Below are 16,148 nucleotides of genomic sequence, written 5' to 3'. Positions count from 1 at the left end.
GCTGCGCAGCTCAGCGCGCGCTGGCTGCCCAAAATCGGCAGCCTTGCGCGCGCTGATCCAGGATTTTATAAGCTACGCGCGTATCTTATAAAATCCAGCATACTTTTGTTTGCACCTGGTGCGCCAACAAAAGTACGCGATCGCGCTTTTTAAAAAAATCTACCCCTATATATATATATATTATCGGGCTGATTTTAAATGGCTGGTGTGCATAAAAAATGGCGGTTACGTCCGCGCGCCGAGTGCATTTTAGAAGCCGCCCAGCTGCGCGTGTAATTCCCATTATGAACAGAAGTGCTGGGCCAAAGAAAAGGGGTGGTCAGGGGGAAGGGAGGGGTGGGGCTGGAGGCGGCCTGTACCTGGGGAAGGGAGTGAGGGCGCCCAAGTTGCTTCTGCTGCGTTTGAGCAGTAAGCAACAAAATAAGACAAAAAAAAAGTAAGAGAAAGGGTTTAGGGGGTTGGGAGGAGAGGGGAAGGGGAAGGGGAAGGGGAAGGGAGGTTAGGGTAGGGGGTAAAGAAGTTCCCTCCCAGTCCGCTCTGGGGAAGGCCGGGATACGTCGCTGTACAGGATTTGCGAAAGTGTTCCCTCCCATGTGCGTGTGGATTATGAAATCTGGCGCACATGTGCGTGCGGCTTCCAAATTTTGTAACATGCGTGCGCCAGCGTGTGCATGTTATAAAATTGGTGCGTCCGTGTGTGCGCCCCGGGAAGTGCGCACGCGTCTATAAAATCTACCCCAATAGGAATAGATCTGTCTCTGCACATTGCTCCTTGTCACATTTTAATTTGACTTTATCACTTCAGGCTTTCCTTCTTTCTCTGATACATCTGAAAAATGTTATGTCACCTCTCTATCTCTTTGGCAATTCTTTCTTCCGCTTGACCTTTTGCTTTCCTGATTTCTTTCGTCGTCTCCCTCAGTTTCACCAGGTATTTTTCCTTGTGTTCCTCTTTTTTGGATCTTTTATATTTCCTGAATGCTATTATTTTTGCCTTTATTTTTTCAGCGACCTCCTTTGAGAACCAAATAGATTTCTTTTTTCTTGTATTTTTGTTCACTTTTTTAACATATAGATTTGTTGTCTTTGTAATAGCTCCTTTTAATTTGGCCCACAGTTGCTCAACCTTGCATATTTTCTCCGAGTCTTCTAGTTCTTCCTCCAGGTACATCCCCATTTTGTCAAAGTCCAATTTTTTGAAATTCAAAACTTAAGAAAATAAGAAATTGCCATGCTGGGTCAGACCAAGGGTCCATCAAGTCCAGCATCCTGTTTCCAACAGAGGCCAAACTAGGCCACAAGAACCTGGCAATTACCCAAACACGAAGAAGATCCCGTGCTACTGATGCAATTAATAGCAGTGGCTATTCCCTAAGTAAACTTGATTAATAGCAGTTAATGGACTTCTCCTCCAAGAACCTATCCAAATCTTTTTTGAAGCCAGCTACACTAACTGGCAGATGAAATTTAATGTGGACAAGTGCAAGGTGTTGCATATAAGGAAAAATAACCCTTGCTGTAGTTACACAATGTTAGGTTCCTTATTAGGAGCTACCACCCAGGAAAAAGATCTAGGCATCATAGTGGATAATACTTTAAAATCGTCAGCTCAGTGTGCTGCAGCAGTCAAAAAAGCAAACAGAAATTTAGGAATTATTAGGAAGGGAATGGTTAATAAAACGGAAAATGTCATAATGCCTCTATATTGCTCCATGGTGAGACCACACCTTGAATACTGTATACAATTCTGGTCGCCGCATCTCAAAAAGATATAGTTGCGATGGAGAAGGTACAGAGAAGGGCAACCAAAATGATAAAGGGGATGGAACAGCTCCCCTATGAGGAAAGGCTGAAGAGGATAGTGCTGTTCAGCTTGGAGAAGAGACAGCTGAGGGGGGATATGATAGAGGTCTTTAAGATCATGAGAGGTCTTGAACGAGTAGAATAATAGAAGGACTAGGGGGCATTCCATGAAGTTAGCAAGTAGCACATTTAAGACTAATCAGAGAAAATTCTTTTTCACTCAACGCACAATAAAGCTCTGGAATTTGTTGCCAGAGGATGTGGTTAGTGCAGTTAGTGTAGCTGGGTTCAAAAAAGGTTTGGATAAGTTCTTGGAGGAGAAGTCCATTAACTGCTATTAATCAAGTTTACTTAGGGAATAGCCACTGCTATTAATTGCATCAGTAGCATGGGATCTTCTTAGTGTTTGGGTAATTGCCAGGTTCTTGTGGCCTGGTTTGGCCTATGTTGGAAACAGGATGCTGGGCTTGATGGACCCTTGGTCTGACCCAGCATGGCAATTTCTTATGTTCTTAACTGCACCAAGCACAGCCTCTAGCAACAAATTCCAGAGCTTAATTGCGTGTTGAGTGAAAAAGAATTTTCTCCGATTAGTCTTAAATGTGCTACTTGCTAACTTCATGGAATGCCCCCTAGTCCTTCTATTATTCGAGAGTGTAAATAACCAATTCACATCTACTCGTTCAAGACCTCTCATGATCTTAAAGAACTCTATCATATTCCCCCTCAGCTGTCTCTTCTCCAAGTTGAACATCCCTAACCTCTTCAGCCTTTCCTCATAGGGGAGCTGTTCAATCCCCTTTATCCCCTTGGGTCTTTGTGTGACTTCTCTATATCTTATTTACGATATTAAACCATACCGTCAGATGATCATTTATGCTCAGGTGGGCACCTGTCTGGGCATTAGAGACATTATCCCCATTTGTCAGCACTAGGTTGAGTATCACATCCTCTCTCATGTGTTCCTTTACCATGTATTTGCACAGAGCTCCTTGAAGGGCATCCACAATCTCTCTACTTCTTCTTGTCAAGTTCTGCAGATGGAATACTCCAGTCTATATGCAGCAGATTAAAATCTCCAATGAGCAACACTTCTCCCTTCTTTCTCACCTTTTGAGGTGAGAGCTATCCAGCTCTTCTGTCTGAATTGGAAGCCTGTAGACCAAACCAATATATATGGAAGCACCATCTTATTTTTTTTTAGGACAGCCCATAATGCTTCTTCCCTACGCCATGTCCCTTGCATTTCAGTTGCTTGGATATTGTTTCTGACATAATGCCCTAATCCTCCCCTTTCCTGTCCTCTCTTTCCTTCCTTAATAAGTTATAGCCCGGGATGGCTGAATCCCAATCATGTGACTCTGTAAACCATGTCTCTGTAATAGCAACCATGCCCAAGTCCGCTTCCACCATTAGAGACTGCAGGTCTGGGATTTTATTGCACAGACTACGAGCATTTGTGCTCATAGCATTCCAGCTTCTCTCCTTCAGCTTGCTGCTCTTCTTGGACATCTTTCTGCCTTATTCAGCTGATTTTTGCTCATTTCGTCATTCACTTCTTGGAGATGGACAGCCTTTTGGTGCTGAGGTGCCGCTTATTTACAAAGCCAGTTTGCATTTTACACTCCTACATGTTTACTTCATTCATCACAGAGTGCTCTCTTAAAGCAGCCCCTACTTTAAGAAGGTCCAACTGATATTTCTTTTATTGCCCCTCAAATCTGGAACAGCTTGCTTCTTGAAGCTCATCTGACCACTGAATATTGCACTTTAGGAAAGCTGTTAACATATGATTTTTTAATGAGGCCTTCTGGAGGTTTGTGTCATTGTTTTCAGTTTTTTTGTGCCTGTGGTTTTTAGTGTTTTATGATGTATTTTACTGTTTGTTTTTTGCTTTATTTATATCTCATATTGCTGATGTTACTTTGTATCTTGGCATAAATGGGTGTATGCTAAATATGTGAGGGTCATTTTCAAAAGGGACTTGTGCAGGTAAAGTAATGTTTTCCCTGCAGAAAAGGAGCTTTAGAAAATTGTGAGACTGATATGTGCATAAAATTATACATCTATATGCTGTATGCATATACTTTTACATGTACAGCAGAAAGGCATTCCAGGAGATGGAGACTGGCTGGGTTGGAACTTAAAAAAATATATGTGTATTTTAAAGTGAATGCATGATCATTCTCTCAGCAAAGTAATGCACTCCAAAAAGCAGGTGGAATTGTGTGTGCATGGATTTACCAGGATAGCTTTGAAAATTAGTGTAACTTGGGCACATAAAAGCCTGAAAATGTATACAGCCTGCTATAAAATTACCCCCTAAATAAACAAACATGCATGTGTTTGTGTGTGTGGGGGCTTCCCCACATATATATATATATATACAAATTTGTACCTTTTTCCCATTTTATTTATAAATGTATATATCGCTTACCAACATTTCAAAGCGATTTACAAAATACATTCATTAACTGGTAAAAACAAACATGATAAATCAACTCAAACAAATCATACATAAAAACTTAAATATAATAAAACCTAACCAAAGAACATAAAATACAATTAAAACATAATAACCATAAACATGATAAAATTAACATAATAAAACATAATAGAGCAATTTAGTTAGTTCTATTAATGCTAAGCAAAATCATAACCTGCTGAGAGAGTTTGCAACTAAATATATGAACCTAAAAACCTGCTCGAATAGGAATGCCTTCACCATTTCCCTATAGCTTGTTACTGTTACTTCTCTATTTTCTTGAAACAGAAGAGTGTTCCAGAGGCTTGGTACCTGTATGTAGAATAAATGTTCTCTTGACTCGTCGAAACAACAAATTAGTTTGAATGAGGAATGTCTAGTAGCATTTGAGAGGCTGAGCACAAGGTTCGCACTGGACAATATAGTTCAAGGCTACGCATAAGATATTTTGGGTGGGGGAGACCCAAGAATTGCCATTGACATTTTATGAAAAATGTTTGAATGTTTGAAGCTGTATTTCCATGAAGTGATCAACAGATGGCACTTAGTTTATGATGGGTCCCATATAGGTAGTGTAAAAGGTATCAGAGTGATGGCGCTTCTGGTGGTATGGTATCCTCTTAAATTCAAGAGGGTTTTGATTGGTTGGGACATGTCCCAGGGAGGTATAAAGCCTGGGTCAATTTGGCAAGAGTTTCCCCTTTTTCTATGATTCAGTTAGAGAAAGGGACCGTCAGGATATAGTGGACCAGGAGTGGCTGGCCTCTGGGCTTGTGGGCCCAGGGATCACCCTAGTGTGGATGGAGGCCCTGCAGGGGATTTCCCCTCAGGTGAAAAGGCCTGAGGCCAAGGTAGTGGAGAAGAGGCATTACTTCCCCTTGAGGAAAGGTCCAGGAGAAAGGAGTAAGGGTTGTTCTGAAATGAGGCGTACCCCATGAGGGGTCTTCAGCATGGAGGATACTGTGGAGACCTGCATGTTGCTGGATGGGAAAAATGGAGAAGTCCAAGTGGAAGGTCAAGTGGCAACGGAGCAGTGAGTAGATTCTAAGGGTGCAATCCTCATGTCCCACATGGATGTAATTATGGTTTAAAAAGAAGAGGAATCTGAGGGGATTACTGTACCTGTCCCATAAGCTTGGAATGGATCGGGATATGAGCTGATGTGTACCTACAAGTGGGAACATTTGGGTATGTGAAACTGTAGGAATGTAAGCCATATATTTCAGTAAAATGCTTGGTATGGGAATGAAAAAGATCCAACCTGACTGCTGTATCCCATGAATTATGAGTATTAAGTGATAAAGTGCCTATCCTATTCTATCCCGTACATTGTGACTGGCTGGAAAACCAGAAATAAAGTTGAGAGTTTAGATTTACCTGAGAGTGATGCGGATCTGTTTTGGGTGTTTATTTGTGCCAGCACTGAGGGGATGTTATCGGGGATGTAATGGATTACTGCAGTGCTTTATTACACAGCATCCCTTCTTATCAAATAAGGCTTCAGCTGATCCAGAACACAGCAGTATGACTTATCTTTGTTAAGAAGAAATACAACCATGTTATCCCTTTACTTCAAGATTTACACTGACTGCCAATTTCACTATGTATACAATTCAAAATTGGGTATCTTACCTTTAAGGCCTTGTGGTGGGGTCTCCACCATATCTTTCTAGTTTAATAAATTCCCATCACCCCACCCGGTCATTTCGCTCATCTCAACAGGAGTTACTTGTATTATTTAGGCATTTTTATTTATTTAGGCATTTTATATACTGTCGTTCCAAATGAAGATCACAATAGTTTACAATATCAGCATTCATATTCTTGGTCAACAATCACGCGCTGTGTGTTCACATTCACATTCCAGGTTAACACCACAATAACTATATGTTCTAGTTCATATTATATATATTCTAGGACATTGCAATAGTCAGGATCTAATCTAGTTCATATTTGTACATTTTTAGGTCGACCCAATAGTAAAAAAAACAGATTCTAATTCAACTAATAAAACACTTTACATCATTCATTACTTATTGCTCTCTCCACTAACATTATCTCTGGCTCTGACGTTGAGATTATCAGCATATTGTTATTTTCCGTTAAATCGTATGCTTTTCTAATGAGCCACGTTTTCATTTCTTGTTTGAAATCTTTTTTTTCTGTTATCTGGCATATTGACTCTGGAAGGAGGTACACAAATTGGGGCCCGTTATGGAGGACACAGTCTCTTTTTTGTGGTGTGTGTTCTGAGTAGAAGGAACCATTTGTTTGTGATCTTAGGGCTCTGTGGTGTATAAGGTTGAAGTGTGACTCCTAATAAACCTGGGTTAATGTTGTATTATCATCACCAAAGGAAATAAGACTGGAGAGCATAAGAGATATCAGTTTCTTTTATCACCCAGTTTCTGGAATTCCCTTCCACTGGCCGTACAGGATTACTTCAAATTCAGGAAGGCCTTAAAGACATTTCTTTTTCATAAAGCTTTTTCAGCTTGTTTCTTTATTAGCATTGAATTTCAGGAATGTTAAAGATACTAGACTCCTGCAATTTATTATTGATTTTTAGTTTTTTTCTGTCTACATTTTTCTGTTTTATTTTGTTTTTTAAAGTGATTATTTTAGCATTTATAATATTTTTATTGTACTATTTATTAATGCAATTGTGTTATATTTTGCTATTTTATTTATTTGTATAGTCTTGTACATCGCTCTGATTTACAATTGTAAAACAATGTGATTAAAATTAAGGAAGTTAATAATAATAATAAAGGGGAGGAGGTGGTGTTCTTCCTAACCAGTCAAGGGAACATGAGCTACCCTTACAGTTTTAATCCAGGTTCACTTCATCATCTGCATGATCCATAAGTTAGAACCCACTACATACATTTGGGAATATGACCTCTTTCACACAGGGTCAGTATCTCTCATCATTTTATGCACCCTGAAGGTAGATGTAGATATAAATATATACACCACACATATTTATACATAGGTGGGTCTTTATGTGTGTGTGCCTAGCATACAGTTGGTGAAATCCATTATTACAGTAACAGATTCACAACAGAAACAGCAGACATAAGCCTCATGCGATGTTGCTGTTGCCACAAAGTACCATTGTATTTTCACTTGACGCTATCACCCTGTCCCCAACACCTGACAAACATTACAGATGCTACACTTGGAAGCACAGTAAACAGATCTGAAGGGGGTAGGACAGGAGAGAAGGAAGTTCAGGGAATAAGGCTGGAGGGAGAAGGAGAAGAGGGAAGGAAGCTCAGGGAATGAAACTGGAGAGAGAAAGCAAGCAGGGAGTGGGGATGTACATTTGTTTTGAACAATTGTGAAAACTGTAACAAATGAGGCCAGTTTTGGTTCATACAAATGAATTGAACCGAAAACAAGCCTCAGACAAGAAATACATGAAAATGTTTGTGTATTTTCATGTGCATTTGTTAAAAAAAAAACAAAACCAAAAAACAAAAAAAGGGCCGCAAGCGGGATCAGGCTTTGGCCTAGTCCTGCCCCTGGCGGCATGGCCTTGGGCCGGGCTCCAGTTGCTGAAGCCAAGGCCCGGCCCAAGGCTTAGGTCCCCATTGCCGAGGCAAATTAACGAACTGAACCAAATTTTTTTTCCCTCTGCGCATCCCTAGCAGGGAGTGGGGTTTTCCAAATATGCCATTCTCTCTGCATCACAATCTTTTTCTGTTCAGCCTGCCAGGCTTAGATGAATAAAATTGACATAAAGAGATCAGGAGAGCACATTATGTGACATTAGCTGTAGAGTGAACAATCTTGTCCCTGAACTGCTGCCCTGAGGTTTCTGCCGTGGCACCGTGCCTCCATTTCTTGTGTTACCTGTGCTTTTCGACCTCGGTTGACGTAGGTACAGATGGGGTTGTAGGCTCCCGTGCCACATACGTAGAGATGGGTTCGGTTCCACGGCTGCACCAAGCGAATGAAGTTTCCACATTCTCCCTGGGATACGCATACACATAGACAATAGCAGAGACAAACAGACGGACAGAGAGGATGGAGAGACAGGCAGTGCGGGAGGAACATGGCAAGGAAAGACACGGGAAGGGACAGGTAGACCCGATCAACACACAGGGGGAAGGAAAGAAAAGAGAAAGATCCAGAAAGAGAAATAAGACAGAAATAAGACCAGGATAGAGAGATATCCAGACAATAAAAGAGAGATAACGAGACAAAGTCAGGGAAGACAGATATGCAGACAAGGAAAGAGAGAGAGGAAATGACAGAACCAAGACAGACATACCAGAGACAGAAGGGAAGACACACAGAGGCAGGGTAGGAAGAGAAACAGAGAGAGGAAGGGAAAGGAAAGAGACATGAAGGCAAACAAGGAGAAACAAAGCAAGGACAGCATAAGACATACATAAAAGAAACAGAGAAGGGGAGGAGAAAAATAAACAGATTTTGAAGAAAGAGAAAAAAGAAAGAAAGGGGAGAGAGGCAGACAAAGATGAGAAACACCAGTAAAAATATTAAATTTCTTTCTTATTTGGACTAAGTTCAATGAAATGTTATTTTTAGAAGTATTATAAATAATTTTCAGGACAGACAAGGATATTATCTACTTGTTTCAAGAGACAATGGAGTGGCCACGTGGTTAGGCTAATGGCATGGGAATTAGGAGACCTGAGTTCAAATCCTACTTCTGCCACTGATGCTCCATGTGGTCTTGGGTAAGTCAATTTATCTTCCGTTGCCTTAGGTACTAGGGATGTGAATCGTTTTTGAACGATTAAAATTATCGTCAGATAATTTTAAAATCGTCCTAAATCGTTAGAGTGCACGATACAATACAAATGCCCCCGATTTATCGTCAGGGGCATTTGTATTGTATCGTTAAATAGGGCACGGGAATTATTTGGTGGAGGGCGGGAAATGACAGAGTGGCACACCAAAACAACCCCTAAACCCACCCCAACCCTTTAAAACCAATTCCTTACCCTCCCCCACCCTCCCGAACCCCCCCAAAATGTTAAGTTACCTGGTGGTCCAGTGGGGGGGGGGGGGGGGCCCCCGGCATGATCTCTCGCTCTCGGGCCATCGGCGCCATTTTGGCTGCCACTAATTAAAATGGCGCCGATGGCCCGATAAAAAAAACCCACCCCGACCCTTTAAATCGACCCCCCTTAGCCTCCCCCACCCTCCCGACCTGACCCATCGCTAATTTTTTTTTAGGGAGGCCCGCGCCACTAAAAAAAAACAACCCACCCGACCCTTTAAATCGACCCCCCCCTCCTGACCCCCCCAAAACCTAAAGTTACCTGGTGGTCCAGGGGGGCCTCGGGGGGCCTCGGGGAAAGATCCAGGGGGGCCTCGGGGAGAGGAGAGATCCAGGGGGGCCTCGGGGGAAAGATTTCCCGTTCCCAGGCATCAGCTGTTCTAAAAAAAAAAATGGCGCTGATGCCCCTTTGCCCTTACCATGTGACAGGGTATCCGTGCCATTGGCCAGCCCCTGTCACATGGTAGGAGCACTGGATGGCCGGCATCATCTTAAAGATTTAAAGGGTCGGGTGGGTTTTTTTTTTTTTTAGCGGCGCGGGCCTCCCTAAAAAAATAATTAGCGATGTGAATTGGAATCGGAAATGATTCCAATTCACATATCTTAACGATCAGATTCCCCCCCCCCACCCAGCCGAATCTGATCGTTAAGACGATCTGGCACACGATTCACATCTCTATTAGGTACCTCCTTAGGTTGTAAACTGTCTGAGGGAAGGACTTATGTACTTGTATGAAATTTGTTGTGAAGTGCTCAGGTTTATGATGCCATATATATACTGAAAATAAAAGGAAACAAACTGCTCTATAGCTGATACCCAAATATGCCTGGCTCCTATCCTTTTGTGTGCAAGTAGTGGCTTAGTAATTAGAGCAATGGGCTGAGAAACAGGGAATCAAAGATTCAAATCCCATTTCCCCCACTGACACTGCTTATGACCTTAGGCAAGTCACTCTGAGGATGAGATTCAAAAAAATCTGAGGCCCAATTTTCAAAAGTTTTGGCCCCTAACTTTTGGAGTTAGGATCCTAAATTGGCCCTTTTGAAAATTTAGGGTCTTAATTTCTCTAGGCTCCTAAATTTAGGATATTAAAAAGTGGGTGGCTACTGGGGCAGTTACAGCATGGAAAATTAGGAGCTTAGCAATGATTTTAAGAACTAGGCACCCAACTTAGGCTCCTGAATCTAGGACTAAATTTATGTGAATTTTCAGCAGAAAACTTAGATTTAAGTTTGACTGAAAATAGGCACTTAGAAGACCAAATTTAGGGGAGCTTTTTTTGAATGTCAGCCCCCAAGTGTCTAAATTTAGTCACCTAAGTTAGATGCCTATTTTTAGTCAAGCCTAGGATCCTAAATTTAGGCCTGTAATTCATTTTTCCTAGATTTAGGGATCTAAATCAGGTGCCTAGTGCTGAAAAATAGTTCTTTTGCCCTGCCCTAACTCCGCTTCCCAGAGCCACCCATTTTTAGTCACCTAAATGTAGGCACTCAGATCTAGTAAATTTCCAAATGGGCCAATTTAATAGCCTAACTCCCAAAGTTATGCAGCCAAACCATTTGCCTCAGGTACTCCCTTACAGGGTCATTCATTAAAATGCGATGGGCCGTTATCATTAACGCCCACACGATAACTACCGTATTGCATACATTAAGATTTAAATGAGGGAAAGGGTTAAGGTGGGGTTTGGGCCGGGTTAATAAAATTTTGATGCTGGTACCGCTGCGGGCAATTTTACACATTATCGCCGGCAGTAGCGCCAGAAATAACAACACCTTTTACTGTGGCGCTATGGGGGCGATAGTGGGTAGTGCGACAGGCAAAAATGCACCGTCACGAAGCGGCCGCCGCCTCAGTATCACCCCCTCCCCCCCTTTTTTTGCGACTCATCATTATAGCAGAATGATGAATCCCGGGTGTAGATTGTAAGCACTTTGGGCCAGGGATTTATTGTATCCAAACACTAATAATGCCATAAACTATGCTGAGCAATGATTTGGAAAGGTGTGAAAAATAAAAGAAATTATATTTATTGATTTATGTAACAGAAACACCAAAGTCATATGTCATAAGGCACAGAACAAATGCACGGCTGAGAAACTGCCAGGGCAGCAAGAACCGGGGCATTCTGTGAGGTTTGCCGTCTATGAAAGGGCACCTCATTCATCAATAGAGGTGGTAGACAGGCCCATGCTCCTACCGTCATCTTACTGCACAAGTGTCCTTCCTTACATATTCACCCAGTGCTTGTTTTGCATTTAGGTATAAGTTATCTGAACAAGGATCATATCTACATAGGGACAAGCAGAAGTGTCACATTCTCTCACGTTAGGTTTACAAGTATCGTGCTGTTTGGCCCCAGCGACTTTCAGCCAGTCACACAGGGATTCCTTGCATGTGTACATCTGGTACGGGACCTTAGCATGCCAGTCAGATGTGTGCTTCAGAATTTCTTAGCGCACCTCTTCTCACTGCCACGTGTGAGATCCCTACCATTATCATGTAAGAGCAGGTGAGACAGCAGGATAAGGGGGATGCGCGCTGTAGCTGTGCAATGATAGGGAACAGTCCTCTGCCCCAGCATGTACTCGGCTCGCTGCTTGTTCCCCTACTGACAGACCCGATAGTGACAGGGAACAAGACTTTTTGGCAGTAGAATTTCCTGTACCAACACTATCCATTCCAATCCAAGTTTACTTCTAATCCACTCTTCCAATTTGCCAAAGCGGTAACAGGATCAGTAAAAATTACACCTGTGCCACTGGATTTCCAGGAAGGTCTCCATTTTTTTTTTCCCTTGGTCTGAATCCTTTATAAATAGGAAATCTTTTGTATTGGTCTCTCCCTCTACCTTCCTCTTCCTCTTCCACTGCTCAATCTCTTCCTCTCCTTCTCTCTCTCTCTCTCTCTCCAGCTCTTCTCTACTAGTACAGTTACCTTTCAAAGCCTGCTCTAAGCTGAGGGAGTAAAGGCACCTTCCCATCCTTACCCCAGGCCAGAAGGAGCAGTGAAGCAGAGCACAGCCTGTCATGTCTTACTAGAGGAGTTGTAGGAAAGCATTTTTTAGTTCAGAGCAGACAGAAGTAATGGCTGACAGAGCTCTGAGGGAGATGGAAGAGGATACCAGACACTGACTCCAGGAAATGACAGATATTGACCCCAGAAACTGTCAGGGAGAAACACCACCAAATACTAGGGGTGTGCATTCGTTTCCAACGTATTGGCAATCCGCAACGTATAGGGCCATATTCGTTGTATTCGTGGGGAAGCAAAACGTATTGCGATTCCCCACGAATACAACGAATCTTCACCGAATTATTCGGCCGTCTAAAGCAGGGGTCGGGAACCAATGGCTCACGAGCCAGATGTGGCTCTTTTGATGGCTGCATCTGGCTCGCAGACAAATCTTTAATAAAAAAGTAAAAATCTAATAAAAACCCCCACCCTCCTGACGCCCCCCAAGACCTCCAAAATTAATTTACTACAAACCCCGCCCCCCTCCTGACCGCCCCCAAGACCTGCCAAAAGTCCCTGGTGGTCCAGCGGCCGTCGGCTGCCAGTAATCAAAATGGCGTCGACGGCCCTTTGCCCTTACTATGCCACAGGGGCTACCGCTGCCATTGGTCGACCCCAGTGACATAGTGAGGGCAAAGGGCCATCGGCGCCATTTTGACTATTGGCAGCCGATAGCCCAAGTCCAGGAGATCGCTCCCGGACCGCTCCTGGACCCCCGCTGGACCACCAGGGACTTTTGGCAGGTCTTTGGGGGGTCAGGATGGTGGGGGGTTGTAGTAAATTAATTTTGGAGGTCTTGGGGGGCGTCAGGAGGGTGGGGGTTTTTGTTAGATTTTTACTTTTTTATTAAAGATTTGTCTGCGAGCCCTGGACCCCCGCTGGACCACCAGGGACTTTTGGCAGGTCTTGGGGGGCGTCAGGAGAGTAGGGGGTTGTAGTAAATTAATTTGGTAGGTCTTGTATGGCTCTCATGGAATTACATTTTAAAATATGTGGCGTTCATGGCTCTCTCAGCCAAAAAGGTTCCCGACCCCTGGTCTAAAGGATCTAATTTAAACAAACCCCCCACCCTCCTGACCCCCCCAAGACTTACCAAAACTCCCTGGTGGTCCAGCAGGGGGTCCGGGAGCCATCTCCTGCACTCGGGCCGTCGGCTGCCAATAATCAAAATGGCACCGATAGCCTTTGACCTTACTATGTCACAGGGGCTACCGGTGCCATTGGTTGGCCCCTGTCACATGGTAAGAGCAATGGATGGCCGGCGCCATCTTGTGCTCCTGGGATCTGGACAGTCTTGCTCCTTGCTTCTTGTCTGTGCATCTGTTTACTTACTGAGCTCACACAGAAGGAAGTCTCTCTAACACTACTTACATTTTTGTTCTTTCCGGATAAAACACATTCTTCTATCCTTTGCTCTGATGCTGGCCAATGGATCTAGAAAAGAATGAACGCAGGTATTATTTTTTTCAAAAACTCTGAAGTGCATTTTTTATTACTCAATGAAGATATCAAATTGAAGGTAAAGAAAACTGACCATGTTTTATCCACCTGACAAGTTTAGCATGGGCAGCGGTCACACAGACCTCCCTCATTCACACGGACACCGTCCCCATCATGGAACAGGCACAGCACAGGCAGCAGCAATGCAAGCTTCACACCCCTTCCCCCTAAACACACACAGTGCCCCCACCACAGAACATGTGCAACAAGAGCCGCAGCAGCGTAGGCTTCTTGAAAGACACTAACAGGCAGATTTTAAATCGCCCGGGCGTGCAAAATACGGAGGCTAAACGTGTGCTGGGCTTTGTGCGTATTGCGCACATTTTAGAAGGGGCCCAGCCGCACGCAAAACTCCTGTTATGCACAGAAGTGCCGGGCAGAAGAAAAGAGGCAGTCCGGGGGGGAGAGGCGGGGCTTGAGGCGCCAGTATAGCGACCATCTGGCTAAGCAGCACTCAATATTTGCTTCCCAATGTCTTGTTTTAATTATGTATGTCAATTTATGTATCCCACCTCAAACTTTGGAGGGTATGGGAAACAAATACTTCTACATAAATTTTAAAAATACATACATGCATAATACATACTGGTCCTTTGCAGAATAGGCACAGAATGGGCAGTATGAGGGCCTTGTGATAGACTTTTACAATTTGGAGTACATAAAATTCTACGATTTGGGGTCTGTATGGGAAGTTCTTCAGATTCAACCTCTTACTGTGTCAGGCATATGTGCAAAGCTCTCATTAGAAGCAGATAAGAGTTTTTACTGTGAGGGGTATGAGACTGAGCTACTCGTTACCAGAAGTAGGTAACACTACAGTTCTTACTTTGAGGGGGTGTGAGACTGAGCCACTGATCAGAATCAGGTAAAATTTCTTACTGTGAGGGGTGGGATTGAGCCTCTCATTATCAGAAGCAGGTTATTCAAAAATTGCTATTACTGCAGTTGGGAGAGAAGGTGGGAAAGCCATGGTGGATCCCATCCCCATGGCAACAGCCAAAAAGCATAGCTCTCTCCTCTCACCCACTTGTTTGTGATCCCTGCAGCTGTTCCTACTCTTCAACAACTGCAGGGATCACAAACAAAACAGGTATTGTCTCCTTGTGAATCTCCACTTCCTGATATTGCCACTGGCCACATCTACCCACCTCCAATAATGCTGCTGCTGCCTACCCATCCCTCTATCCTGCTCGTCTAATAATGCAGCTGCTACTGCCATCACCTACCCTTGCCTCTCTTCCTCCCTTGAGATAATATTGTCACCAGTCATGCTTCTAACCCTGCCTCCCAGCCTAATAATGCTGCTGCATAGGTGCATTCTTAGGTGCTTCAAAGATCTAGGGTACAGCCCCATGGGTCCTTTCTCTCTCCACCAGGGTTGCCAACTTTTCCACAGACCAGGACTCAACATTTGAGGACTGGACAGGGTAGGGGAGAAGGATTTGACCTCCCACCTACCAGTGGATCAACAGAACCAACAGGGCAATCAATGTGAAATGCCATCAATATGATAGAGCATAATCTGCAGATGTATGCACTCCATTAATTGTGTGCACACATATGTATAATGGGTGCATTGCTCATTTTTCCCAATATTATGAAAATATTATGAGTGCATCAATCATCCATCCTTCATTGATCTCTTCTTACAGTACTCTAACAGCTGGTTGAGGGACTCAAGCACAGAACAGCACACAGCTTCTTATATACAGCCTTTGGGTTACACTATCATAGACATTTAAAAATTGTGCTCTCTTTAAATTGATGCTGAAAAACATTGACAAAGAATCCCTTGAAAAAAGTGAACTGCAATTACAATATTATAAACCTCCTATACCAAAACAGCACTAACTACCAGCACTCAAACAAAAACAACCCTACAAATAATACACCAGAACCTAAAACACCAATATACCTTTATTAGGAAAACAGAACAAGATAAGCTGCTATACATCCCTACACAGAAATTACATACTAGTAGATTACCTCACCTCAGTCACAAATGCAGAACACAGACAAACCTTCCCCAAAATAGAATAAAGAGATCATAAAAATATAAATAAAAATATGCGGGAAAATGGATTGGAAACCATAACAAGCCAGACTCTGTATGCAGTGCAACAGTGGAAAACCAGAAGCATTACCATTCCATATAAAACAATGAACAAGAAATATAAAACATCATAATAGTAAAACCATACTCATAAAAAATAGATATTTCAAAACAGCTGACGAAAATAATATAAAAAAATTAAAAATTCATATACAAATTAAAAATAATTTCCCATACCCCAATAAAATATTTCAAA

At 42.9% G+C, this 16,148-nt stretch overlaps 1 protein-coding gene across 4 annotated transcripts in view; it reads right to left on the bottom strand.

Moving 5' to 3' along the window:
* SEMA3F (semaphorin 3F) overlaps positions 1-16,148 on the bottom strand; it is a 418,190-nt gene that overhangs the window by 154,306 nt on the left and 247,736 nt on the right. For all 4 annotated transcript variants that reach the window (XM_029599645.1, XM_029599643.1, XM_029599642.1 and 1 more), the window contains 2 exons: positions 13,711-13,773; positions 8,147-8,266 (listed from right to left, as the gene is read on the bottom strand). In XM_029599645.1, the coding sequence (XP_029455505.1) occupies positions 8,147-8,266; positions 13,711-13,773 (183 nt within the window). The remainder of the gene's footprint in view (positions 1-8,146; positions 8,267-13,710; positions 13,774-16,148) is intronic.

Source organism: Rhinatrema bivittatum, chromosome 4 (assembly GCF_901001135.1).
Source record: "Rhinatrema bivittatum chromosome 4, aRhiBiv1.1, whole genome shotgun sequence".
NCBI lineage: Eukaryota > Metazoa > Chordata > Amphibia > Gymnophiona > Rhinatrematidae > Rhinatrema > Rhinatrema bivittatum.
This window is presented reverse-complemented; position numbering and strand designations above follow the sequence as displayed.